Below are 26,118 nucleotides of genomic sequence, written 5' to 3'. Positions count from 1 at the left end.
CTCTGGAAACCCACATTGTTCTGTGTGTCGGTTCTCATAAGCCTGTGTTCTCTCTCAGCCCACAGTGAAATACGACCGCCAGCCAGATTACTTGGAATGTACCGGAGGAACCCTTCACCCCTACCAGCTGGAGGGATTGAACTGGCTGCGTTTCTCATGGGCGCAGGGCACCGATACCATTCTTGCCGATGAAATGGGTTTGGGCAAGACGGTGCAAACTGCAGTCTTCTTGTATTCTCTTTATAAAGAGGTGAGTTGGATCCTCCTTAACCCATAACAACGTGGGGGGGTCAGTATGCCTGTGTTCTCCAAATATTACAGTGTTATGCTGTTCCTTTATTTAAAAAATAAATAAAATGGGGTTATACCCTTTGGCCCCCCTCCCTGCCAAAAATATGTAGCAAAATACATATTTGCCCAAGTTTTATGAAGACTTTCTTTCTTTCCTAATTGAATGTGGTCCAACTCTTCTGTCTATTTCTAGGGTCACTCTAAAGGTCCTTTCCTGGTCAGTGCACCCCTGTCCACCATCATCAACTGGGAGCGTGAATTTGAGATGTGGGCTCCCGACATCTACGTTGTCACTTACGTTGGGGACAAGGACAGCCGAGCCGTCATTCGTGAGAACGAGTTTTCCTTTGAAGACAACGCAATCCGAGGAGGCAAGAAAGCATCGAGAATGAAGGTGTGTAACGAATTCTCCCCCCCCCCCCCCCCCCTTTTTTTCCCCCCTCATTCTGTCCTCTGTGGCTTAGAAAGGATCCTTTATTGTAACCACATGCACGCTCTATTTGGAACAATGTTGACGTGGAATTTTTAATACAGTTGGAACCTCGGATTACGAGGATAATCCGTTCCAGGAGAATTCTCGTAATCCAAAGCACTCGCATATCGGTGAGTTTCCACATTGAAGTCAATGGAAACAAATTTGTTCTGCATTGACTTCTATGGCATGCAATAGTGCTTGTGGCCAGAGGTGGGGGGGGGGCACCGGAGAGCCTCGGAAACTCTGCTAGGCTCCGGCGCTCCCCCACCGCAGGCCAAATGCGGTACTGCACACCGCTGTGGCTTAAATCCTTGTTTTGTGAGATCAGGATGCGCATTATTTCTATTGCATTGTAGTATAAAATTAAATGGGCTCAACTCGCCATACTGCAGAATCGGTGGGAGCCCCGAGCGGTGTCTCTTGCCACGTCGCCTACCACCAGATGCAGATTCTCGCTTGCCACCAGACGTGGGTTTTCACTGCATTGGTTGTGGCACAGACATGCACATTGGTCCATTGAGCACAGAGACAGGCATCGGTGCAGTGGTGGGTTCCGAGTAAAAGCTGGTTCACACTGGGGCGGCATTACTTCGGGGGCAACTCGGCAAGGCGTCCTGAAGACTACTTCAGAGGCGACTTGCAAAATGACTTCTGTATAGAAGTCAATGCAAGTCGCCCCCGAAGTCGTACAAGAACCTTTTTCTAAGTCTGAGCGACTTGCGTCGCTCCTATTAGAACGGTTCTATTGACTAGAATGGGACGCGACTTGTCAGGCGGCTGAGTCGCCCCAGTGTGAACCGGCTCTTGGGGTAGAACTGCGGCGATGTGGGACGAGCTGTGAGATGTCATCTCTGCTCGCCCACCGCACCTCCAACAGTGTAGCAGACCGGCTACTACACTGGTGCGGTGGGCGAGCAGAGATGACATCTGACGGCATGTCCCACATCAGTGCTGTTCCACACCCTCATAGCAACACAGTGGTGTAGTGGTTGTCACTTTCACCTAGCAGCAAAAGGGTCGCTGGTTCAAATCCCGACCACGACACCATCTGCCTGGAGTTGTGCCTGTGTGGGTTTCCTCCGTGTGTGTATCTATAACTGTGTGTCCCAAGCGTGTCGAGATCCTACAGGGTAAATGACCACACCGCCCAGGAAGACACTGGCTGCAAAAAGCGCCTAGAGGCGATTCAGTTCTCATGTGTAGCGCTATACAACTCATTCATTTATAGCCGGGCCGCTACACTGTCGGAACATCTGTGATGTTTGGCGGGCAGTGAGATCATCTCTCTGCTCACCTGCCGCTGCACCTCTGACCACTGACCGGCACCAACCCCCATGTGTTTTATTTTTTTGACTATTTTTATTGGTAGTATTATGGACTTCTTATGAAGCAAAAAAAGATCTATTTTTGGGGAATTATTTACTTTTGTATATCTTGGGTTGCGCCATATCTGTGGATTTTGTTTAGCCAGGATAGCCTGTCGTCATGTTTTCTTTTTGTCTGCTTTACAGAAAGATTCCGCAGTAAAATTCCATGTACTGTTGACATCCTATGAGCTGATTACCATAGACATGGCTGTCTTGGGGTCCATAGATTGGGCTTGTCTTGTGGTGGATGAAGCTCACCGTCTGAAAAATAACCAGTCCAAGGTAAGAAGACTTTACAGCTTGTCTGCATGAAGGAATATTTTGTGTATTTTGATGTCGTTGTCACTAATGTGTGTGCCTCATCTCCCAGTTTTTCAGAGTTCTGAACAACTACAGTCTTCAGCATAAACTGCTTCTCACAGGAACCCCCCTACAGAACAACCTGGAGGAATTGTTCCATTTGCTCAATTTCTTGACTCCGGAGCGTTTCAAGTATGTATACAAGTAGCGATGACACTGCTATATCGGTCTATTGTGAATGTGTATACGATCTCTCCCTATCCCTTACTCCAATGTTAAATGAGGGACATGTAAAGAAAAATGTCTCCGGTTCCCGACCTCGGCATTTACTGAGACTGGTAAAAAGTGTCGCCTGACAAGCATTCCCTATCGGATGACTTTTTTTTTTTTTTTGTTTACACCGTCCTGCTAGCGCACAGCGCCAGTGTGAAAGTGCTCGGGCTTTCACACTGGAGACGATGGTCTGCTGTTTGAGGGCGGATTGCAGGCGCCTGCAATACGCTCCAGTGTGAAAGGGGTCCAAGTGACACTTTTTGGGGACCAGTGACACCAACCAATACAGTGATCGGTGCTAGAAACAAAATGCACTCACTATAAATGACACTGACAGGAAGGGGTTAACATTGGTGATCAAAGAGTTAAGTGTACTAGGCTAAGGCCTAGGAAATGCTTTCTAACTGTGAGGGGTGGACAGACTGGAGGAAGAGACATCTGTGTTCCTGATTAGCAGGAACACAAGATCTCTGTCTGACAGAACGACGGTCTGCCTTGTTTACATAGCCAGACCACCGTTTTGCCCCTCCTATGAAAGGGCGGTGGTGGCTGCTGGATCCGCTGATTGACTCCTGCTGTGTCCAATCGCAACAGGATCCTGGCTCCGGCAGCATTCGCCCCCCAGAGCCGACAACGGGAGCTGCGTACAGGTACATGATTTTTGCGCTTAAGGGCTGCCCTGCTGCAGTAAATGTAAGTGGGCGGTTCTTAAGTGGTTAAAAGGTGAAGAAAAATCTGTAAGGTGAACTTGCACAGGCCCCGCCCCAGCTGACCTGGACCGCAGCAGACTCCAGTTCTAAGCCCTAGGGGGGCAGCATTGAACAATTAGAGCCGGTTCACACTGGGGCGACTCAGCCGCCTGACAAGTCGCGTCCCGTTTTTTTCAATAGAACCGTTCTAATGGGAGCGACGCAAGTTGCTCCGACTTAGAAAAAGGCTCTTGTACGACTTTGGGGGTGACTCGGGGCGACTTGCATTGACTTCTATAAAGAAGTCAATTTGCAAGTCGCCTCTGAAGTTGTTTTCAGGACGCCTTGCCGAGTCGCCCTCAAAGTCGTGCCGCCCCAGTGTGAACCGGGTCTAACGAGATCTTTACAAGTTTGCCCATTGTGTCAGCTTATGAAAACCAGAAGCTGATGTGGGGAGATTTTTATTTGGGGGGGGGGGGGGGGAACAAGTAATTTGCCTTGATTTTGCTTTTAACAGCGTGTATTCCTTAGGATGTGTTTAACATTTGTTCTCTCCTTCTATAGCAACTTGGAGGGCTTCTTGGAGGAATTTGCCGACATTGCCAAGGAAGATCAAATTAAGAAACTTCACGACATGCTGGGTCCTCACATGTTGAGAAGATTGAAGGCCGACGTGTTCAAGAATATGCCCTCTAAGACGGAGCTGATTGTGCGTGTGGAGCTGAGCCCCATGCAGAAGTAAGTAGCCATACAATACCTTGGTAGTTGGTTGTCTCTGAGCCGGTTCAGCCGCTAACTCTCTCTACAATTACAGGAAATACTACAAGTTCATCCTCACTAGAAATTTTGAGGCTCTGAATACTCGAGGAGGAGGCAACCAAGTGTCTCTGCTCAACGTGGTGATGGATCTGAAGAAATGCTGCAACCATCCATACCTCTTCCCTGTGGCTGCCATGGTGAGTCTGGTTTATATACAGAGGTCTTGGGGGTAAAAGGCTTTCGTTGTGACAATTTACTGATTCAATGCTGTATTTTACAGGAAGCTCCAAAGATGCCGAATGGAATGTATGATGGTGGCGCTCTCATCAAAGGGGCTGGAAAGCTGCTGCTGCTCCAAAAGATGCTGAGAAATCTGAAGGATAACGGACACAGAGTGCTGATCTTCTCTCAGGTAGATGTTCCTTGCTGCACTGCCTGATCAGCGGGTAATCTCTCGGTCCGTGTCTGCTTCCGCTGATGAACGGACACAACCCGCTCTCCTCTATAGGGTGGTCAAAGGGAAAATCTCCCAGAGCTCGAGTGGTTAAGATGCCCCCTTTTTTTGCCTTGGTGATTGTGGGTGGTGGTGGTTGTGTTGGTTTCAGAAGAGGAACTTAAATGGCTGGAAGTCCACTTGACGTCGGCAGCTAAAAATTGTGTAGCTGCTGACTTTTATTTCGTTCATGGACGGAAGCATCTTATTCTTGTCATTAGGGTATTGGCCTTCTATCAGGAGAGGACTAGGCAGAGAAGCATGTTAAGAGTTAAACATGCATCAAAAACTGTACAGTACTCCCCTGGGGACGGTCCCACTGGGTACAACCCCTCTCCCTGCATCATGCAGCCTGTGTTTTTTTTTTTTTTTTTTTTTTTTTTGCCTAGCACAGGAGAATGACATGGCACCCTTTTGGGCCCATGTGGCCGGGGATTTTTAAAGATTTTTATTTTTTTTGGACTTTGGATCAATTGCTGACTGGGTTACAGGCTGGATCCTCGATCCTTGTAGTCCCCCCAGTTTGGCCATTGAGCGTGTGCAGGCCTCTTTAGCTACGTGCTGGGCCGTCCACGACATGCCCCGTTGCTCCAGGGGTGGAGCTGCTGACTTTTTTTTTTTTTTATCAGACACTCGCCTGTCCAGCGATGCGGCCTCGCTCCTCTCCACCACCGCATTATTGCTGTGGCTGCACGCTATGAATGGCCAGGCAATCTTCTGGGACCTGTGACATGTCCCAGAAGATTGCAGGGAGGGGAGAGAGGTGAACTTCCTTCTGGCGGCGCCCCAGGGGAGGAAGTGGGAGCTCTGCCCCTCTGCATCAGCGTTGGGTCACATTAGCTGAGTGATGGAGGGAAAAGCATCTAGTCCATGGGTGCTCAACCTGTGGCTCTCCAGCTGTTGCAGAACTTCAAGTCCCATCATGCCTCTGCCTTTGGGAGTCATGCTTGTAACAGTCAGTAGCTTGCAATGCCTCATGGGAATTGTAGTTCTGAAACCGCTGGAGAGCCACAGGTTGAGCACCCATGATATTCTAGTCGCTTCCAGTTTTCAAAAGTGTACAATGTTGTACCTTCATTAAATGTAACCATATTGCTACTTAAAAGCACTTTTTTTTTTTTTTTTAAATACTCGGTTGTGAGACGCTACTCTTGTATCAAGACGTCGCTTGTATGTCAAGTCAAAATTTATTACATTTCGCTTGTCTTGCAAAATGCTTTCAAACCAAGGTTTCTTTGTATTTGCTTTGGAAGAATAAATTCACTCGAACGTTCGGTGTCCTTCATGGACTTGTGGATGTTGCTGTATTATGTAGAACTAGAAAACTTTTACATTTTAGAATGGGGCGCCTCAACACTGCTCCATTTTTAAAGGGAGCCTTGATTGAATAAACTTTGAGTAACATTGGGCTAAGATGAGTGAACTGACATTTATCTGCTCAATGATTTTTGTAATTGGTAAAAAAAAACATTGTATCACAAATGCCGGCATTCCAAATATGAATTGTCTTCAGTTCATTTACTCTGTAATTTTGTGGAGGAAATAATGATTTTTAGTATTCAGAGTTATTGCAATGTGTGTGTGACCCTTTATGTCTCTCTTCAGATGACCAAGATGTTGGACTTGCTGGAAGACTTCATGGAGCACGAGGGGTATAAATATGAGAGAATAGATGGTGGAATTACTGGAAACATGCGTCAGGAGGCCATCGATCGCTTTAATGGTTAGTATTCGGGCTAAGTGACTTGACTTCATGATTATCTTGATCTTATCGGAAGGTGGCAGTTGCATATGGAGATCATATCCCCCTTATGTATTTATACATGGAGATCCTCTAAAATTGCAATGCTGCTTACAGCTCGTGTTGTCACTCTCTCTGATACAATCCTTTGTATTTTCATGTCTTGTAGCTCCCGGTGCTCAGCAGTTTTGTTTCCTTCTGTCCACTCGTGCTGGAGGTTTGGGTATTAATCTCGCCACAGCCGATACTGTCGTCATCTATGACTCCGATTGGAACCCTCACAATGATATTCAGGTAAGAAATATTCCTCGTCTATAGGCCTCCCAGTGGCGGGGGCACTATAGGCCTCCCAGTGGCGGGGGCACTATAGGCCTCCCAGTGGCGGGGGCACTATAGGCCTCCCAGTGGCGGGGGCACTATAGGCCTCCCAGTGGCGGGGGCACTATAGGCCTCCCAGTGGCGGGGGCACTATAGGCCTCCCAGTGGCGGGGGCACTATAGGCCTCCCAGTGGCGGGGGCACTATAGGCCTCCCAGTGGCGGGGGCACTATAGGCCTCCCAGTGGCGGGGGCACTATAGGCCTCCCAGTGGCGGGGGCACTATAGGCCTCCCAGTGGCGGGGGCACTATAGGCCTCCCAGTGGCGGGGGCACTATAGGCCTCCCAGTGGCGGGGGCACTATAGGCCTCCCAGTGGCGGGGGCACTATAGGCCTCCCCACTTGGACAACCCTGGTCTGTGTTTGTATGGTTTTAAATGTAATGTGTAAAGGGACCCTGTCGCCATTCCCATGAGGTTGAAGATCCGTTCTTGCTCTCCCACATCTCGCTTACACTGATCTTTTTTTCTCCAGGCTTTCAGCAGAGCTCATCGTATTGGACAGAACAGGAAGGTTATGATCTATCGGTTCGTCACTCGTGCCTCCGTAGAAGAGAGGATTACTCAGGTAGCGAAGAAAAAGATGATGCTGACCCACTTGGTCGTAAGGCCGGGTCTCGGCTCCAAAACTGGGTCAATGTCCAAGCAGGAGCTGGACGATATCTTGAAGTTTGGTACAGAAGAGCTCTTTAAAGATGAGCTAACAGAAGCTGGTAAGTCATGTTAGAAGATCCATAGAAGGAGCTGATAAAGGGCAACTTGTACCATGCAGGGCCATAACGCCTTTTGTGTCGTTTTAGGTCTAAGTGAGAACAAGGAGGGAGAAGACCTCAGTGTTATCCACTATGATGACAGAGCCATTGATCAACTACTGGACAGGAACCAAGATCATCAGATAGAGGACACTGAGATCCAAGGAATGAACGAATATCTGAGCTCCTTTAAGGTGGCGCAGTATGTCGTCCGAGACGAAGAGCTGGCCGTGAGTAACCATGGGTTTTCATGGGGGGGCCTCAATGCAAATTTGTTCGGTGTATTTGCATCCACTATCTTCAGATTTCTACAGAAGTTTTTCACCCCTGATTTAGTTTTTTTTGCAGGGAATATTATCCTTCAATTTTGGCATAAATCCTTAAAGAGCATACATTGTATCTTTGTTGAGAGATTTTGTGTCAAACATGGTAATCTAAGGGGGTCCCACACAAGATGAGTACCCTAAGGGCCCATTTACACTTTGACACACATTAATGTGCCCCATCCCCCAGCTCGGTGGTGACGGCGCTCCCGCTCTGCTGATTCCCTCTTCCCCCCAGCTCGGTGGTGCTCCCGCTCTGCTGATTCCCTCTTCCCCCCCCCCAGCTCGGTGGTGCTCCCGCTCTGCTGATTCCCTCTGCCTCCCCCCCCAGCTCAGTGGTGGCGTTACTCCTGCTCTGCTGATTACCTCCTCCCTCCCCCCCCCAGCTCGGTGGTGGCGGTGCTCCTGCTCTGCTGATTCCCCCCCCCCAGCTCGGTGGTGGCGGTGCTCCCCCTCTGCTGATTCCCTCCTCCCCCCCAGCTCGGTGGTGGCGGTGCTCCCGCACTGCTGATTCCCTCCCCCCCCAGCTCGTGGTGGCGGTGCTCCTGCTCTGCTGATTCCCCCCCCCCCCCCCCACAGCTCGGTGGTGGCGGTGCTCCCCCTCTGCTGATTCCCTCCTCCCCCCAGCTCGGGGGTGGCGGTGCTCCCGCTCTGCTCATTCCCTCCTCAGCTCGGTGGTGGCGGTGCTCCCCCTCTGCTGATTCCCTCCTCCCCCCCAGCTCGGTGGTGGCGGTGCTCCCGCTCTGCTGATTCCCTCCTCAGCTCGGTGGTGGCGGCACTCCCGCTCTGCTGATTCCCTCCTCCCCCCCCCCCCAGCTCGGTGGCGGTGCTCCCGCTCGGCCGATCCCTCCTCCCCCAGCTCGGTGGCGGTGCTCCCGCTCGGCCGATCCCTCCCCCAGCTCGGTGGTGGCGGTGCTGCCGCTCGGCATTCATAGTGCTTTAAAAAAGCATCCAATGCCACATTCTAAAGCAAGTATAAATGAGCCCTTAAAGATTTGATTAAAAAGCTTGGAGGTGGTTTCCTGTTGCCTTCCCTGGGCATCTGTAGAGCATTCCTACCTGATGTCTGGGCCATATACCAGCGAGGCAGAAGTCTCGGGATAGCTTATTTACAACTTTTCTGGTCTCTTGCTCAGGATGAAGAGGAGGTGGTCCGTGAGATCATCAAGCAGGAAGAGAGCGTTGATCCCGACTATTGGGAGAAACTTCTCCGGCATCATTATGAACAGCAGCAAGAGGACCTGGCACGAAACCTGGGCAAAGGAAAGCGAATTCGAAAACAAGTCAATTATAATGATGGCAGCCAGGAGGACAGAGGTGAGAAGCGGGCCCACAGAGGTGAGAAGCAGGCCCACCCATCCCACGGAGATCGGTTTGGTCCTCGGGTGTTAAATGTTTTTTGTCTTTTTAATTTTTTTAAATGTTTCAATTTTTAGTGATGTTTTATATTTTATGTGTTTTTTAGATTGGCAGGATGATCAGTCTGATAACCAGTCTGATTATTCTGTGGCCTCAGAAGAAGGCGATGAAGACTTTGATGAACGATCAGAAGGTGAGCGTTTTTTACACATTTTGCGCTGGCGCTCTTCTTGCCGCGTATCCATCCTATCCAATGTTTCGCTGACACGTTTCTTTCGCTCACAGCTGCTCGCCGGCCCAACAGGAAAGGCTTGAGAAACGACAAGGACAAACCACTCCCTCCACTACTGGCCCGTGTGGGAGGCAATATCGAGGTACGAGGCGGGTACCTGGGACACCCCCCGGACTCTCTGTAAATAAGCTCCATGGGAGCCATGAACTAACGCCGCAATATTTCTGTCTCTTCAGGTTTTGGGATTCAATGCCAGACAAAGAAAGGCTTTCTTGAATGCCATTATGCGCTATGGAATGCCCCCTCAGGATGCCTTTACCACCCAGTGGCTTGTAAGAGATCTGCGTGGCAAATCAGAGAAGGAGTTTAAGTAAGGATCACCTTTTTATTTTTTTTTTATTTATTTTTTTTAGCAAATTAGTATGTTTATTTTAAAGCACTCCGGCTTTTCCTCCCCAAGACATATGCATTGTGTATGTAAATGAATCGCAGCCCCAGAGTCCGTTTGTGTGCAACTTCCCTCCTTTAGCTGTGTATAGCAGCTTTCTGTGTCTGCGATGTCACTCCTCACCCCCCCCCCCCCCCCCCCCCCAACTTCCATGACTTCCTGTTTACTTCCCTTGCCAGTCCTGATACTACATGTCCCACGATCCTTTGAGCCTCTAGATTCAGGTCAGGCAATGGGAGTGACTTGTAGCATTTCTGGGAGCTGATGTGGTCCTAGGGTTACTGTGGGCATTTCTGGTCCTTCATGTGGTTGGGGAAAGCTGTAAATGTGCCATTCCGCCCTCCTCTAATGCCATGCCATTCCGCCCTCCTCTAATGCCATTCCGCCCCCGCCCTCCTCTAATGCCATTCCGCCCCCCTCTAATGCCATGCCATTCCGCCCCCGCCCTCCTCTGGTGCCATTCCGCCCCCGCCCTCCTCTGGTGCCATTCCGCCCCAGCCCTCCTCTAATGCCATTCCGCCCCAGCCCTCCTCTAATGCCATTCCGCCCCAGCCCTCCTCTAATGCCATTCCGCCCCAGCCCTCCTCTAATGCCATTCCGCCCCAGCCCTCCTCTAATGCCATTCCGCCCCAGCCCTCCTCTAATGCCATTCCGCCCCAGCCCTCCTCTAATGCCATTCCGCCCCAGCCCCCCTCTAATGCCATGCCATTCCGCCCCCGCCCTCCTCTGGTGCAGCATGCAAGACTGCAGAGGGGAGGGTATTGGGTAGGTGCTTCCTTCATATGTAAATCAGTTCGCAGTGGGCAGGGATCTGAGGGGTGGGACTCATATAGGGTGGTGCATATTTATCTCGGCAGGATTGAATTCTAATTGATCTATCCCGGGGATATGCAATTAGCCGACCTCCAGCTGTTGCAGAACTACGATTCCCATGAGGCATAGCAAGACTGACAGCCACAAGCATGACACCTAGAGTCAGAGGCATTATGGGACTTGTAGTTTTGCAACAGCTGGAGGTCCGCTAATTGCATATCCCTGATCTATACCATCCTGCCCAGCAGCAGCACAGTTTTCAGAACAGGCCATGTATGACGAAGGTTTCCTCCTTTGAATAATGCTGTGATCTGCGTGTTGGGACTTGGGAGGTGTAGGTGTGACTGGGCAGCATTGAATGCTAATTGGGATGTAATTCCACCCACCTTCAGAGCTGTGAAGGAAGTTGCATCATTTGCAGAGTTTGAAAGACTACAGAGGAGCATTAGATGCTAGATTCTGCAGAAATTGGCTGTGGAAGGGTCCGAGTTTATCAGCAGGATATACAGAGTGTCACATGACACCAAGCCACAACTAAACCCAGATTTTCAGGGGGATCTGTAGATAACAGAACATGGTACAGAGGTCTGATCTATGCTGGGATTGAAGTTCTGCATAAATACTCGCCTGTCTAAGGGATCCAACACCAAGCACTTCCACGATCTTCAGCCGGGCCAGTCTTCCGGTCCCTTGTGCCGGCATATTGACTGGGAAGCTGGCTGTGATGCCTTTAGTCCTCTATCCCTGTTATGCAATCTATGCATAGCATTATGTAAATAGAGATCAATCTTGGTGACTGTTCTTATCTGTCTTGATAATAGGATCTATATTCTAAGTCCTCCAATCATTCTCCTTTCCTCAGGGCATATGTGTCGTTATTCATGCGTCATCTCTGTGAACCCGGAGCAGACGGGGCGGAGACATTTGCAGACGGAGTCCCAAGAGAAGGTCTATCCCGACAACATGTGCTGACCAGGATCGGCGTTATGTCTCTTATTCGGAAGAAGGTCAGTGTCTCCTGTGTGCTTTTTATGCTTTGGACAAAATCCTAATTGCCTCTGTGGAGCGGAACTGAACCCTCCTATCCTTTTCAGCCAAGGAAGCTGCCATCTTGGCCTCTGATCACATGTGCAGCACCATGGTAACTGGATCAGTTATGATACCTGTCATGGCTTGATTAAAGCGGAACTGAACCCTCCTAGCCTTTTCCGCCAAGGAAGCTGCCATCTTGGCCTCTGAGCTGCAACTGCCATGATGCTGCACATGTGATCCGTTGTGACACCGGCCATTTGTTCAACCGTTTTTGGATGAGCGCACAAGCCAATGTGACTGCATTCCTGGGAAACCAATAATTGGGTTGGGTTAGTTCAGCTTTTTAAGTAGTTTTGAATCTCATCTGCAAATATTTGAATCCATGCATTTATTTTATCACCGTTTTTTACCTTTTTTAATGCAGAATGAAAATTCTCTTACATGATATACTTGTCATTTTTTTTTTCTTCCAGGTTCAGGAGTTTGAGCACGTAAACGGGCGCTGGAGTATGCCAGAGCTGGCTGAAGCGGAGGAGAACAAGAAGAATTCACCTGCCGATTCTCCATCACCCAAAACTCCCACCCCATCTACACCGGGGGATACACAGCCCAATACACCCGCTCCTACCCCTTCAACTGGTGAGCTAGATCTGTGTGTGTGTGTGTGTGTGATATATATTTGCTGGAGAGTGCAAAATCTGGTGCAGCTGTGCATAGAAACCAAACAAGCTGAGGTTAGAAGCTGATGTCTAGTCTGCATTGCCAACGGTGTCCCTGCCCCTTCTAGTCTGCATTGCCAACGGTGTCCCTGCCCCTTCTAGTCATTGCCAACGGTGTCCCTGCCCCTTCTAGGCTGCATTGCCAATGGTGTCCCTGCCCCACCTTCTAGTCATTGCCAACGGTGTCCCTGCCCCACCTTCTAGTCATTGCCAACGGGGCTCCCCCCTGCCCCCCCCCCCTTTTTCCAAAAAAGGCAACCGCACTCTGCAGGGACAACCCAATCCATACACCAGGTCCACTCACAGGTGTCGAAGCTCGATGTGTCCCAACACACTCGCATGCCACAGAGCCGGCAAGACTGTAATCCTTTTATTGGTCGTTTATTGGTACATCAAATCGACAATAAAACTGGGCAATAGCCTTAGTTTGTAGCTAGTTTGAAACGGATATGGCAAGCTATATATACTCTTGCATACAAGCTCCACCTCTACATAATTGGCCTATCAGGTTAGTGTCACAGAAAATTAACATATTTGATGCCACCAATCATTCAGGTTGGTTACGGCCGCCTGTTGCCAGCAAGAGAAGGGAGAGGAAAGGAAGGTCATATAAAGAAAAAATAGAAAATTAGACACTTCAAGGATTACAGCCTTGCCGGGTCTTAATACTGTAGTCTTCTTCGCCCCCGTGGCTCCCCCCGTCCAGTCTTCATCACTGACGCCCCTCTTCAAGTCATGATTTGTGGGAAGCAATGGCTGGACGTAGAGTAAACCTGTCTGTTTAGGAGGGCCGCACACAGCAAAGTGCTCTCCCTTAAAGGCTTGACGGGACAAGGCGACTTCATTTAGGAAGGCAAAGTGCAGGAACCCATAGAGAACCACTCAGGATTCAGCTGGCTTTGCTTTGAAATGAGAAGTCTACCTTTTTCGATGGTAAGCTCCTTGAGGGCGGGGACTGATGTGAATGTATTCTATGTAAAGCGTGTGTACATTGACAGCCCTATAATTGCTTGTAATAAATGTTTGGGGGGTGAAAGCAATTTATTTTTATTTTTTTGTATTTTAAGTGTCTATTCTGTCATCTCTGTAGATGAGCCTGCAAAGTCTGAAGAGAGTGCTGTGAAGGAAGAGACACCACCAGAAACCGAAACAAAACCCCCGGAGGAGATTACAGAGGTGAGCCAATCATTGGTGCTGCCTCTTAAAGAGAACCTGTCACCACATCCAGCCCTAGATACAAATCTGTATTGGATGCATTTTAATAAAGCCCCACTTGATGCTGCAATGTAATATCACTCGGCAGGAGAGATTCAGCGAGAAATGTCCCCGGCACTCCATGGATCTCCAGAACGGGTCCAAAGCTTTATTCAGCGATCACATCGTTGCAGCAAATGGCAAAGTTTCAGGACCCTTTCATCGTCGCATGCCTGATGAAGGAAATGTTGCTGTAATGATTTGATTGCTGAATAAGGCTTTGGACCCGTTCTGGAGATCCATGGGGTGCTGGTGACATTTCTCGCACTGACTGTCCCGTTCCAGCTGGTGGTCACTTCAGCACCCGCTTGTACACTGTGAACGTTGGCATCGGCCAGAAAATCAGCACTTCTTGCTGTGTCTTCATTGTGTGACTTCCAGGCTGCCTGGCATTCATTATGAGACTTGGCTGCCCACTCAGCCTGGCATTCACTATGAGACTTCCCGCCCGCTTGCAGCCTGGCATTCACTATGAGACTTCCCGCCCGCTTGCAGCCTGGCATTCATTATGAGACTTCCCGCCCGCTTGCAGCCTGGCATTCACTATGAGACTTGGCTGCCCACTCAGCTTGGCATTCATTATGAGACTTCCTGCCCACTTGCAGCCTGGCATTCATTATTAGACTTCCCGCCCGCTTGCAGCCTGGCATTCATTATGAGACTTCCCGCCCGCTTGCAGCCTGGCATTCATTATGAGACTTCCCGCCCGCTTGCAGCCTGGCATTCATTATGAGACTTCCCGCCCGCTTGCAGCCTGGCATTCATTGAGACTTCCCGCCCGCTTGCAGCCTGGCATTCATTATGAGACTTCCCGCCCACTTGCAGCCTGGCATTCATTGAGACTTCCCGGCTGCCCACTTACAGCCTGGCATTTGCACACTTGGAGGTTTTTCAGTTAGTAGGAAGAAAATTGGAAGTCTGTGGTTTCAAATACTATGGCTGTTGACTTTTTTAGTTGAATTATTAATTATCATTGATGGACTTTCATGACTTTGTCGCTTCTTAATTTTTAGCAGACCACCCAGCCTGCTGCTGCTACACCTACACCAGCACCACCAACATCCACAGCAACCTCCACAGAGAACCAATCTCCCGCTGCCCCGGCGGAGGTAAAACCAGAGGAGGCGGAGAAAGAGGAGAAGCCGCCTGCAGCAGAGCCAATGGAAACGGAGACCCCGACTCCAAAGGGTGAGGAAATTCGTGAGATTGATTTGGGATATGAAATTTGCAGATTCCAGAGCAGTAAATCTGATATCTGTGTGGTCCCAATCAAAACCCATTGATTCCGCACTTGGCGCCCCCTTGTGTATTTTATTTTAAAAGGCCTTAAAGCATTCTCGACTTCAGCGACGTTTCACACCCTGGCTTTAGGCTGTGAATGTCCTCGTGTTTCTGGTCTAAACTTTTCCTTTTTTTTTTTTTTTGTCTTCCAGTAGAGGTAGATAAATCAGACGACGTCATCACTATAGACGACAAGAAAGGTGAGTCTCCTCTACACCGGCCGCTGTTCTGCCTTGTGACTCCTCCTCAGGACAAATCACTGATCACCGTCTGCTTCCTTCTCCAGATGATGTCCCACCATCAGTCCCATTGCAAAATGGAGAGACCCCCAAAGAAGCTGCAGAGGAGAAGAAGAAAGTCGTTGCCACGAAACAAAGATTCATGTTCAACATTGCGGATGGCGGGTTCACAGGTGAGAATTCTGCAATGTTCAGAAGTTTACAGGGGGGGGCAGTGTCATCAACTCCTGTCTCCTCACTTGCGCCTGTCAGCGTGAATAGAGGAAAAGCTGATTAAATGGCACTTCCTGGTTACCATGTGATGAGCTGAGATTGGACACAGCTGATCACATGGTAAAGGGCTTGTGCTGGAGGCACTTTACCAAGATCGGAGATGCTCATGTCTGTCAGACTGACGCACCACATCACAGATCGCTGAGCACCCCTGCAGTTTATACTGCTGGATGTCATGAAGTGGTTAAATATATTGATCGCTTTCCATCTAGTGCAGTGGTTCTCAATCCTTCCAGTGCTGTGACCCCTTTGATAAAATTTCCCAAGTTGTGGGGACCCCCTAACGGTAAAATTATTTTCCTATGGTGGGTTTTTTGCACCCAAGGCAAAACCAAGTAATTTGCGCCCCTAACCCACAGACATTTGGCTCTCCCCGAGTCCCTTCCACACTCGTACAGTATTAAAACCCCTTATGGTACATTTTAGGATGTACCACTCTTTCTCTTCTCCTTTCTTTTACTTTTATCTCTCTATCCTAATTTCTTGTTTGTTATCCCCATCCCTCTCTAGACGTCATTCTTGTTCTTTTTCTTTCTCTCCATTTTTTCTTTGTTCCTCCCCCTCTTTTCCTCTCCCTTCCATGTATTCTCTATTTTTATTCCTTCTCTTACTCCCTGGCGGGGAGTTGGCATCAGTGGCAATGCTGGGGGAGTTCTGATCGGCCATCTGCTGATCTGAGAACTGTAGTGAGGACTTTAAAGGCAACTATAATCACAGGTAGTGTTACTCACTGTGTCTCCGACTTTGTGGTTTCTCGTAGCAGTGACACCTATGCTGAAATCAGCAGATAGGGTCTATCCAGCCCCTCCCACTTCACATTCCTCACCAGTTAGCTGACCTCCAATCTCTGCCTCCCAGCCATGCCGTGAACTGAATGGGCGGCTGTGAAGAGGCTAAGTGGGCAGCCGCAGGCTTCAGAAACAGCCCAGGTTTTGGGGACCCCTGGCAAATCATCATTTGACCCCCAAGGGGGTCCCGACCCCCAGGTTGAGAACCACTGATCTAGTGCTAGTAAATAAAGCAGAACTTGTATAAATGTCAAGTTTTGCTGGCAGGAAGGCTTTCATTGCAGAAGAGACTCTTCCTCCTTGGTGCTGGGGTGACCGCCCTGCCCATGTGTGAGAATTGCGTTTTTGTCCCGGGCCGGCCAACTGAGGTGGACGGACACCCTGAACCAGAAGGGAGTTAGTGGCCCCCCCACAGAGCTGGAGGAATGGCAGGTCTTGCAGACTGCAAAGACTATATGCTGCGCACTGGTAAAGTCCAAGTTGTCCATAAGAAAGTTGGTGGATGATGAATAAAAATTTGGTTTATATGGAAGCAAGTTTTATTCATTAGCCTCCAACTTTGTTTCTCATGGATACCTTTTGACTTTACCAGTGTGCAGAATATAGTCTTGTTTTGGATCTCCATTCCTCCAGTGGATTGCATGCAGTATGGGGTCCATAGGATGCGTGTTACTACTACTACACACAACTGTTGGCCCCTTCTGTGGTTCACCGCTTTGGGTCTGTTGCATATTTTGGTTCTTGCAGACTGTAGTTGGGCTTTTGTCACCTGCTTCTTCAGTGTTTGATTTTCCGGGTGTTCTCTCTCTTGGGAAGAATGCAATTTTATGGTAATTCTAGTTTAAACGCACAATGACTATAGTGATAATTTTCTAACATCTGAATGGTTGGAGATCCTTCCAGACTTAAAATCCATGATTCTGACTCTGCTTTCTCTCTCTCCCCTGCAGAGCTGCACTCGTTATGGCAAAATGAAGAGCGAGCGGCAACTGTGACCAAGAAGACGAATGAGATCTGGCACAGGCGACACGACTACTGGCTGCTTTCTGGCATTATAACGTATCTTTTTACAAAACTGGAGAAGACATGATTGAATGTGTGTGTGTGTGTGTGTTACTCCCGAGATCATGCTTAAATGAGAGGCAACCGGGCCATAGAAGATCTCCAAAATCTAGATAAGTGGTAGCTGGTTTTAAGCTGTGGGAGGGAGAAGACGGATGACAAATCTGAATGGGATAAACGTGTAGGTCTGATAGCCGGGGTGTCAAACCATTGGCCCTGTAGCATACACTGGGGGTAGGCAACCTCAGCCCTCCAGCTGTGGTGAAACTACAAGTCCCATGAGACATTGCAAGACCCTGACAATCCCAGGCATGACTTCTATAGGCAGAGGCATGATGGAGGGACGAGGTCGCCTACTCCTGGCATACATGGTCACACAGAGGCTGATTATTAGTTCATCTTTTAAAGCACTAAACCTGTGTGTGTGTGTGTGTGTTTTTTGTTTTTTTTTCTCAGCAGCAAAACCTCAGCGTGAAAGGGCCCTAAGGCAAACTCTTCAGATATCTGTTGTTGCCGTTCTCTTATTTGGTCTGAGTTGTGGTATTTTGTGTTATGCATGGCAACTAAAGAGCAGGTACTGCGCAACCTAACAGTTCATGTAGGTCTGGTGCAAGTGTGCGGTGCTCAGGAGGCCCCTGACAGCTTATATAGGTCTGGTGCAAGTGTGCGATGCTCAGTAGGCCCCTGACAGCTTATATAGGTATGGTGCAAGTGTGCGGTGCTCAGGGGGCCCCTGACAGCTTATATAGGTCTGGTGCAAGTGTGCAGTCCTCAGGAGGCCCCTGACAGCTTATATAGGTGTGGTGCAAGTGTGCAGCTCAGGAGGCCCCTGACAGCTTATATAGGTCTGGTGCAAGTGTGCGGTGCTCAGGAGGCCCCTGACAGCTTATATAGGTGTGGTGCAAGTGTGCAGCTCAGGAGGCCCCTGACAGCTTATATAGGTCTGGTGCAAGTGTGCGGTGCTCAGGAGGCCCCTGACAGCTTATATAGGTCTGGTGCAAGTGAGTGGTGCTCAGGAGGCCCCTGACAGCTGCAGTAGCAATATGAAGTTGTAGACGTCACATGATGGTGGGATCGCAACACTGGATTAAAAAAACAATTGTCCTTCCTTGCTTACATTTTCATCCCCTGTGTGGGCCTTAGTCATAGCTACGAATAAGGCCAACAGAGGGCTGAAACACGTCGGAGGACTTTTTTTTGTTTTTAATTCGTTATATGCATGGCACCTTTTTAAAGTTGATGCGTTTTTTTTACCGAGGGCGTTCTTCACAAATGATATTAAGTGATTAGTATTTGATTAGCATCACCTGAAGTAGAATGTTTTTCCTGAGCTGTGATCAGACATGGCTATGCACGCTGGCAAGACATCCAGAACGACGTTCGATATGCCATTCTCAACGAACCCTTCAAGGGAGAGGTGAACCGAGGAAACTTCCTGGAAATCAAGAACAAGTTCCTGGCACGGCGATTCAAAGTAAGTCCGACCTCCGTGCGATTTTATTCTGGACACTGCAGGAATTTCTCTCATCAATCGTGTTCATAAATCCTACACTTCCCAACATGAAGTACCCCAAATACAATTGGCTCTTTCACAATTAAGAGAACCTGCCGCAGCCCTATAAGGAGAGAAGATGGAATAATGGCATGACTTGATGTTTGTAAAAACCAGTCTGACAGTCATTGCCCTGCTAGTAGCTTCCTGTGTCTGGCTAGAATTTAAAAAATGTTTGTATAAGATCCTGTCTTGTGTTTAATTTTTATATAAATATATGAGCTCCCGCCTGCACAGCAAGGACACAGAGTGGTGCTGTTGATTGCAGGTTGCCATAGCAATGGCGGCGTCGGCAGAAGTTCCCGCCCCATTGTTATGGCAAACTGTCAATCAACAACCCTGGAAAGAAGGCGAGGATGCCTGTTGACTCCTGGGATTGATGACATTGATATCCCAGGAGTCAACAGGAGACTGGTGATGAAGTAGTACACCCCCATGGCGACTAGGGCAGGAAGGAGGGATTTTTTTTTATATATATATTAAAAAAAAAAAAAAATCCCTCCTTCCTGCTCTAGTCGCCATGGGGGTGTATTTCATCACCAGTCTCCTGTTGACTCCTGGGATATCAATGTCATCAATCCCAGGAGTCAACAGGCATCCTCGCCTTCTTTCCAGGGTTGTTGATTGACAGTTTGCCATAACAATGGGGCGGGAACTTCTGCTGACGCCGCCATTGCTATGGCAACCTGCAATCAACAGCACCACTCTGTCCTTGCTGTGCATGCTGGGTAGCCAGCTACACCAAATCCCACAAACCTACAAAACAGGCTTCAGATGCCCTCAGTAGCAATGGCCGCTGCTTGGACACCTGGGAGTGCAGATTTATAAACGTGAATGATTACACTTGTAGCACTGTCCAGTTTTCTCTTCCGTTCATGGACGGACACGGCAGCAATTGACCTTAGGGTATTATCCTCCCTTTTAGGAGATTGACTAGGCAGAAAAGCAGCATGTTGAGTGTTAAAACACTCCATACAGTACAGTACCTCCCAGGGGGTGGATCCCCCGGGTACATCCCTCTCTGCATCATGCAGCCTCAGTTTTTTTTTTTCTGCCTAGCAAAAGGAGATGACATGGCTCTTCTGCGTCCATGTGCTCTGGAGATTTTCGCCCCAAAGCCTTCATCGCCAACAGGGCAGCTCACTACCCACAACTCGGGCCCCCCCGTCTAGTCTTCATCACCAACGCCCCTCATCAAGTCATGATTTGTGGGAAGCAGTGGCTGGACGTAGAGTAAACCTGTCTGTTTAGGAGGGCCGCACACAGCAAAGTGCTCTCCCTTAAAGGCTTGACAGGACATGGCGACTTCATTTAGGAAGGCAAAGTGCAGGAACCCATAGAGAACCACTCAGGATTCAGTTGGCTTTGCTGCGAATTCAGCCATGTTTGCCTTTTTTTAGATTGTAAGCTCCTCGGGGGCGGGAACTGATGTGAATGTACTGTATGTAAAGCGTTGTGTACATTGACTGCGCTTTGACTGCGCTATCAGTAGCTGTAATAAATGTTTGGGTAAAAGCTAATGAGGGGATTTGTCCCTCCAGAACAGGAGTCCCCAAACTTTCTAACGAGGGGGCCAGTTTACGGTCCTTCAAAATATTAAGGGGGCCAGACTGTTGACATTGGGTGTAGAAAAGGTCCCCACATCAACGGGAGAAATTGTGCCCCATCGTGGATGTAAGTGGGAGAAATTGTGCATTATCATTGGTCCCAATTGTTGATGTCATTGGGAGGAATTGTGCCCCATTATTGGTATGGGTGGTAGGAGTCGTGCCCCGTCTTTGGCGTCATTAGGCCCAAGTGTTGGTGTCATTGGGAGGAATTGTGCCCCATTATTGGTATCGGTGGTAGGAGTCGTGCCCCGTCATTGGGAGGAATTGTGCCCCAGCTTTGGTAAATTATGCCCCAAGGGCCGGATAAAAGCAAGCAAAGGGCCACATCTGGCCCCCGGGCCGCAGTTTGGAGACCCCTGCTCCAGAACATTCAGATGCATTTCCTCTGGGCCAGCCGTTGGTATTTATTCGGGTTCTTGCTGTTTTTTGTCTCTGCACAGCTCTTGGAACAAGCACTTGTCATAGAAGAGCAGCTAAGAAGAGCCGCGTACCTGAACATGTCAGAAGACCCTTCCCACCCCTCCATGGCTCTGAACACGAGATTCGCAGAGGTGGAGTGTTTGGCGGAAAGTCATCAGCACTTATCTAAAGAGTCCATGGCGGGAAACAAGCCAGCAAATGCCGTTCTTCATAAAGGTAAATCTTGCATAGAAGTTTGTACATTTCACCCGCTAATCTAAGCTCCGCCTCCTTCCTCTTCATCCCTCTCTATGGGACTAAAGCCTTGCTACTCCCGATTGTCGCCCTCTATATACTAACGGTCGCAGCGACATTCTTTAACCACTTGCCAGCTGGGCAATTCTGACTCTTCTCTCCTGCGTGTAATTTTTACTTGCTAGAGAATTAACTCCTAAACTATTTATTATTATTATACACATTTTTTAAGCAGAGACCTTAGAGAATAAAATAGTTTTGTATTTTTTTTTTGCGCATCGGTTTTTCAAACGCGGTCTTTCTGGGGGGAAAAAAACACTTACGAATTTTGTTCACAAACTCAATATAATACCCATTTTTTGGGGGAAAATGTAAACCATAATGTTATGCTGCATGAATGGATGCCAAACCTGTCATGCTTCTAAAATTGCGTATGCCCGTGGAATGGCGCCAAACTCCGTGCTCACAGAAGTTGCCCCCACGTATATTGTAAACGGTGTTTGCACCACACATGTGAGGTATCGCAATACAGTAAAACCTCGGTTTGCGTGCGCAATTCATTCCAGAAACATGCTTGCAATCCAAAGCACTTGTATATCAAAGAATTTTTTTTTTTTACAGAGTATATAAGCGAAGAGAAGCGCCTCTAAGTGTAGCAATAAGTTGCTAAATGTTGTACCTTCATTACATGTAACCATATTGCTACACTTGGAGGCTCCTCTCCTCTTCTTTTATACTCAGGTGTGACATGACGCTACTCTTATATCAAGACATTGCTTGTATATCAAGGCAAATAGTATTAAAACGTTTTGTTTGTCTTGCAAAACGCTCTCAAACCAAGGTTTTACTGTAGTTCTAGCACAGGAACTCGTCTAACTCCAAAAGTGGTAACTTGTAAAAAAAAAACTAAAGCGTTGCGTATCGGAGTTTTTTTAAGCATCGGAGTTTTTTTAAGCATCGGAGTTTTTTTAAGCATCGGAGTTTTTTTAAGCATCGGAGTTTTTTTAAGCATCGGAGTTTTTTTAAGCATCGGAGTTTTTTTAAGCATCGGAGTTTTTAAGCATCGGAGTTTTTAAGCATCGGAGTTTTTAAGCATCGGAGTTTTTAAGCATCGGAGTTTTTAAGCATCGGAGTTTTTAAGCATCGGAGTTTTTAAGCATCGGAGTTTTTAAGCATCGGAGTTTTTAAGCATCGGAGTTTTTAAGCATCGAGTTTTTATCGATAAAAATATTAAAAGCCAGCAGCTACGAATACTGCAGCTGCTGACTTTTAATAAATGGACACAGTGCCTGCGATGTCTGCAGCCGATCAATCGCTCGGCTCTCAGCTGCCGCCGCCGCCGTCCTTCAGAGGGAATCAGGAAGTGAAGACTTGTGGCTTCACTTCCCGGTTTCCCTACTGCGCATGAGCGAGTTGCGCTGCCCGTCACTGGTACCTGCTGTCTTCTGGGACCTGTGTTTCCCAGAAGACATCGGAGGACGACAGTGTATGCGCTGGACACAACGTAGGTCACTGCAGCGATCATGTCAGGAAGTGGGAGCAAATACCTGTATTACAGAAGTATCTGCTCCCCTCCTGAAAGGTGCCAAATGTGACACCGGAGGGGGGGGGGGGAGTCCAAAAAGTGGAAGTTGCATTTTTGGGTGGAACTCAACTTTAAATATGGTAGTTTTGTCTCCATTCTATGAGCGTGACGCGTTGGGTATCCATTTACTCAGCATAACGACTTATTTCACCCAAAATTTGGTTTATATATGGTTTCGTGTTTAGATTTTCTTTTTTATTTTATTTTAACCATTTTGAGACAGTGAAGGGTGGGGAATGTCCTGCTTGATGCACTTTAGTATTTTTTCTCATCTTGTCTCTCTCACTATACTGGTAGTACTTAAGCAGTTGGAGGAACTGTTAAGCGACATGAAGGCCGACGTCACCAGACTCCCCACCACCATCGCCCGAATCCCACCTGTGGCCGTTCGACTGCAGATGTCAGAGAGAAACATTTTGAGCCGACTGGCGAGCAGGACCGGAGAACCTCAACCCCAACAGGTCAGCAGCCGACCCCCCCAAGTTCAGTGTTGCCCTATTTCTACCCAAAGAACCAATTTCTAACCCGTGTCTTTTTATTTCCTTTGTAATAGATGGCTCAGCAATAATGAACACCCTCCTCTGGTCAGGAGGTCAGTGTCCACCCACCCCAAACATTCCCAACCAAGAGCCCTGGGAAAAAAAGGGCATTGGACCGGTTCACCGAAATAAGTCATCCAGGGAGAAGACTCAGCAGAGCTGAACCCCAACCCCCCCTCCGGGAACATTTTAATTAAGAGGGTCACAGAAATCCTGCAAGGGCGTCGCTGTGACCGCACAGAAGCCTGGAGGCAGATCCTATGGTGGTGCTGCTGCTGCTTCGTAAAATGGGGTTCACCCCTCCCTTACGGGGGAGGGGGGGTTCAGGGTTTGCATCGAATGCCCCAAAGGCCAGAAACTCGACTTGTGCACAGGAGCTGCTGCCTGGGATAAGAAGAAGGAAATACTTTGTTTTTTTTGTTTTTTTGGTCTTTAATTTTATTTGCGCCAATCCCCCTCACACTGCCCGAGGGGGGCAGGAGGGGTGTCAAACCAGGACAGACACCCTACCTCCATCCTTTTTAATACAGAACGCGTTGTCGTATAATAAAACACAAAATGCTATTGAGATGTTTCCTGACTCCTGTGTGCCGATTGGGGGGGGGGGTAGATGGCGTGGGGGTGGGGCGGTGAGGTGGTTGCCGGGTAAGAATTCTACTGCCCTAAATATTTCTTCTGGGTTCTAGGGCTGGGAATAAAATGGATTTGAATCGCGTTGCGAGGGTAAATCGATTCAGGTGTTGACCAAATTGATTTTATTTTATTTTTTTCCCCATAGGATCGGCGCTCTGCCAACTAGGCCAAAGCCACGGCCTCGCCTAAAAAAAATCCTGCTTGCCGCGATCCTGGGAAAAGGCTGCGAGGCCGGACGCTGCTCGCGGCCTTTTCCCAGGATCGTTGCGGGCAGGATTTCTCTTTCGTTCATAGACGGACACAGCCTTTATTGACCTTAGGGTTATGCTTCTTCCTACCGGGAGATTTAAACTCTCCTGGTAGGAAGAAGCATAACCCTAATGTCAATGAAGGCTGTGTCCGTCTATGAACTCAGAGAAATGGGTTTTACGGCGAGTACAAAAATCCTATTTTTTTTTTTTTTTTTTTTTTAAGCGAGGCTTCGGCCTAGTCCGCGGCACTTTCCCAAGATTGCGGCAGACCAGGCCGAAGTCGTGGTCTCGCTTAAAAACTTAGGACGGGCACGGTGTCCATCAGGCACTTGTGTTATGTGCCAGTATAGTCTCCCGTCCATCAGCTTCTCACTAGTGATTCTTGGGGTGAAATGGTAGGCGGGGCCTGCAGGTGACCGATTACCACCTTCTTAAAGCGGAACTTTACCTTAACAACTTTTATTAAAAAAATAAATACAAAAAATTGTGTTCTTTTTAGCAAGGAACATCCATTCCACATAAAAAGTTATGCAACCTAAATCGGTGGGATTGATTTTACTAAAACTGGACAAATAAAAACCTGGAAGCTGATTGGCTGCCACACGCAGCTGCACCAGATTTTGCACTCTCCAGTTATAGTAAAAATAACCCCAGTGTGTAACTTCAGCATTGCTCCGGTTTTCTTCTTGCTGGAGGTGGCCATTTTGTTGAAGCCCGGGGCCAAAATAAATAGAGCGCAACTGAGCATGTGCAGAGCAGGGTGTCCGCACAAGTCTGATCATTTTAGAGCAGGGGTGCCCAACCTTTTGAAGAGCAAGGGCCACTTAAGCAACTTGGGACCAGACGGCCGAACATCGGAGCGCTCCTGACCTCTGTTCCATGTCAGGACATCTTCCCACATTACCCGACCCTTCATAATTTAGTTGTTTGAAGGCACATAGTGGCTGCTCTGGTTGGAGCGGTAAAGCTTATAGAATTGTTTGTTTTGCCCTTAAAGGATGGGTTCACTTTTTTGTACAAAAAAAAAAATATGCACATCTTTGTGGCAAAAAAAAACGTTTTTCTCTTCCGTTCATGGAACAGAATTGACCTTAGGGATATATATCCTTTCCTTCAGGAGAGACTAGGCAGAAAAAACAGCACTTTAGTGTTAAAAACACTTCTCTCAGTACAGCACCTCCCAGGGGGCGTGTCCCCCAGGTACATCCCACTCTCTGGAAACATCCAGCCTCAGTTTTTTTCTGCCTAGCGTTAGGAGAAGACATGGCCTTTCTGGAGCCCATGTGCTCTGCAGATTTTTGGCGATTTTTCGCCTTTATTTGATTTTTTTTTTCCTGCATTTTTGGATCCTGGGATCTATCAACTGCCGACAGGTTGACAGGCTGGATCTTGAACCTTGTAGTCCCCCCATGTTCGGCCATCAAGCGTGTGCCGGCCTTTAGCTAGGCCGTCCCCGTTGCTCCATGGGCGGCCGGTGAGCTATATGCTACAGAGCACACATATGACCGGTCTCTATGGCTGTGTCAGTGTGCCGGGCCGACAGCCATGCCATATCTACCTGCGGACGTTGGGTCTGTCTAGAATGCCTCCAGCCGGTGGTCGCAGGATGGGTAAGTAGTATCCCCCTTGCCTCGGCAGGGTGTTTCGGCTGGTGCATTCCTGGGGAGGTCGACTGAGGGTCCACCCTGCTTTCCTCTCTCCCTCCCTCCCCGTTCTGGGTGGGGGGTCCACCTGAGGGGGGGGCTCTGTTACTGCCGGGGGGGTTGTGCTGCTGTGGGGTGCTGTTTTTTTATTGTGCTTATGTGCTGTGTATGCTGAGGGACAGTGTCTGCTGTGTTACTCAGTGTTTTAAACACGTGTACGGCCGCCATTTTACCGGTGTCGCGGTTCTATATGTAGGCGGCCATTTTCTTGTAGCCCACATGCTGTTTTCTTCTGCATGTCGGTGGCCATCTT

General features: G+C 48.6%; 1 protein-coding gene and 2 non-coding genes across 6 annotated transcripts in view; all 3 read left to right on the top strand.

The window, feature by feature from the left end:
• Positions 1–23,846, top strand: part of CHD4 (chromodomain helicase DNA binding protein 4) — a 62,651-nt gene extending 38,805 nt beyond the window's left edge. The window contains exons 15-40 of one of the 4 annotated variants that reach the window (XM_040361195.1): positions 59–250; positions 485–685; positions 2,278–2,415; positions 2,504–2,625; positions 3,960–4,133; positions 4,210–4,351; positions 4,435–4,566; positions 6,253–6,370; positions 6,558–6,682; positions 7,239–7,476; positions 7,564–7,745; positions 8,975–9,155; positions 9,304–9,390; positions 9,483–9,571; positions 9,666–9,799; positions 11,553–11,697; positions 12,196–12,361; positions 13,532–13,617; positions 14,709–14,883; positions 15,129–15,176; positions 15,263–15,388; positions 17,227–17,335; positions 18,680–18,812; positions 20,941–21,136; positions 23,037–23,200; positions 23,293–23,846. In XM_040361195.1, coding sequence (XP_040217129.1) covers positions 59–250; positions 485–685; positions 2,278–2,415; positions 2,504–2,625; positions 3,960–4,133; positions 4,210–4,351; positions 4,435–4,566; positions 6,253–6,370; positions 6,558–6,682; positions 7,239–7,476; positions 7,564–7,745; positions 8,975–9,155; positions 9,304–9,390; positions 9,483–9,571; positions 9,666–9,799; positions 11,553–11,697; positions 12,196–12,361; positions 13,532–13,617; positions 14,709–14,883; positions 15,129–15,176; positions 15,263–15,388; positions 17,227–17,335; positions 18,680–18,812; positions 20,941–21,136; positions 23,037–23,200; positions 23,293–23,307 — 3,618 coding nt within the window. In that variant the 3' untranslated portion in view covers positions 23,308–23,846. Of the gene's footprint in view, positions 1–58; positions 251–484; positions 686–2,277; positions 2,416–2,503; positions 2,626–3,959; positions 4,134–4,209; positions 4,352–4,434; positions 4,567–6,252; positions 6,371–6,557; positions 6,683–7,238; positions 7,477–7,563; positions 7,746–8,974; positions 9,177–9,303; positions 9,391–9,482; positions 9,572–9,665; positions 9,800–11,552; positions 11,698–12,195; positions 12,362–13,531; positions 13,618–14,708; positions 14,884–15,128; positions 15,177–15,262; positions 15,389–17,226; positions 17,336–18,679; positions 18,813–20,940; positions 21,137–23,036; positions 23,201–23,292 lie in introns of all 4 variants that reach the window. The other 3 variants (XM_040361194.1, XM_040361193.1, XM_040361192.1) reach the window with 3 other exon arrangements.
• Positions 13,140–13,276, top strand: LOC120912626. The gene has a single exon (XR_005743156.1).
• LOC120912625 lies at positions 20,055–20,191 on the top strand. The gene has a single exon (XR_005743155.1).
• Positions 23,847–26,118: the final 2,272 nt, after the last annotated feature.

This window comes from Rana temporaria, chromosome 8 (genome assembly GCF_905171775.1).
Source record: "Rana temporaria chromosome 8, aRanTem1.1, whole genome shotgun sequence".
In the NCBI taxonomy this organism is placed as follows: Eukaryota; Metazoa; Chordata; class Amphibia; order Anura; family Ranidae; genus Rana; species Rana temporaria.
This window is presented reverse-complemented; position numbering and strand designations above follow the sequence as displayed.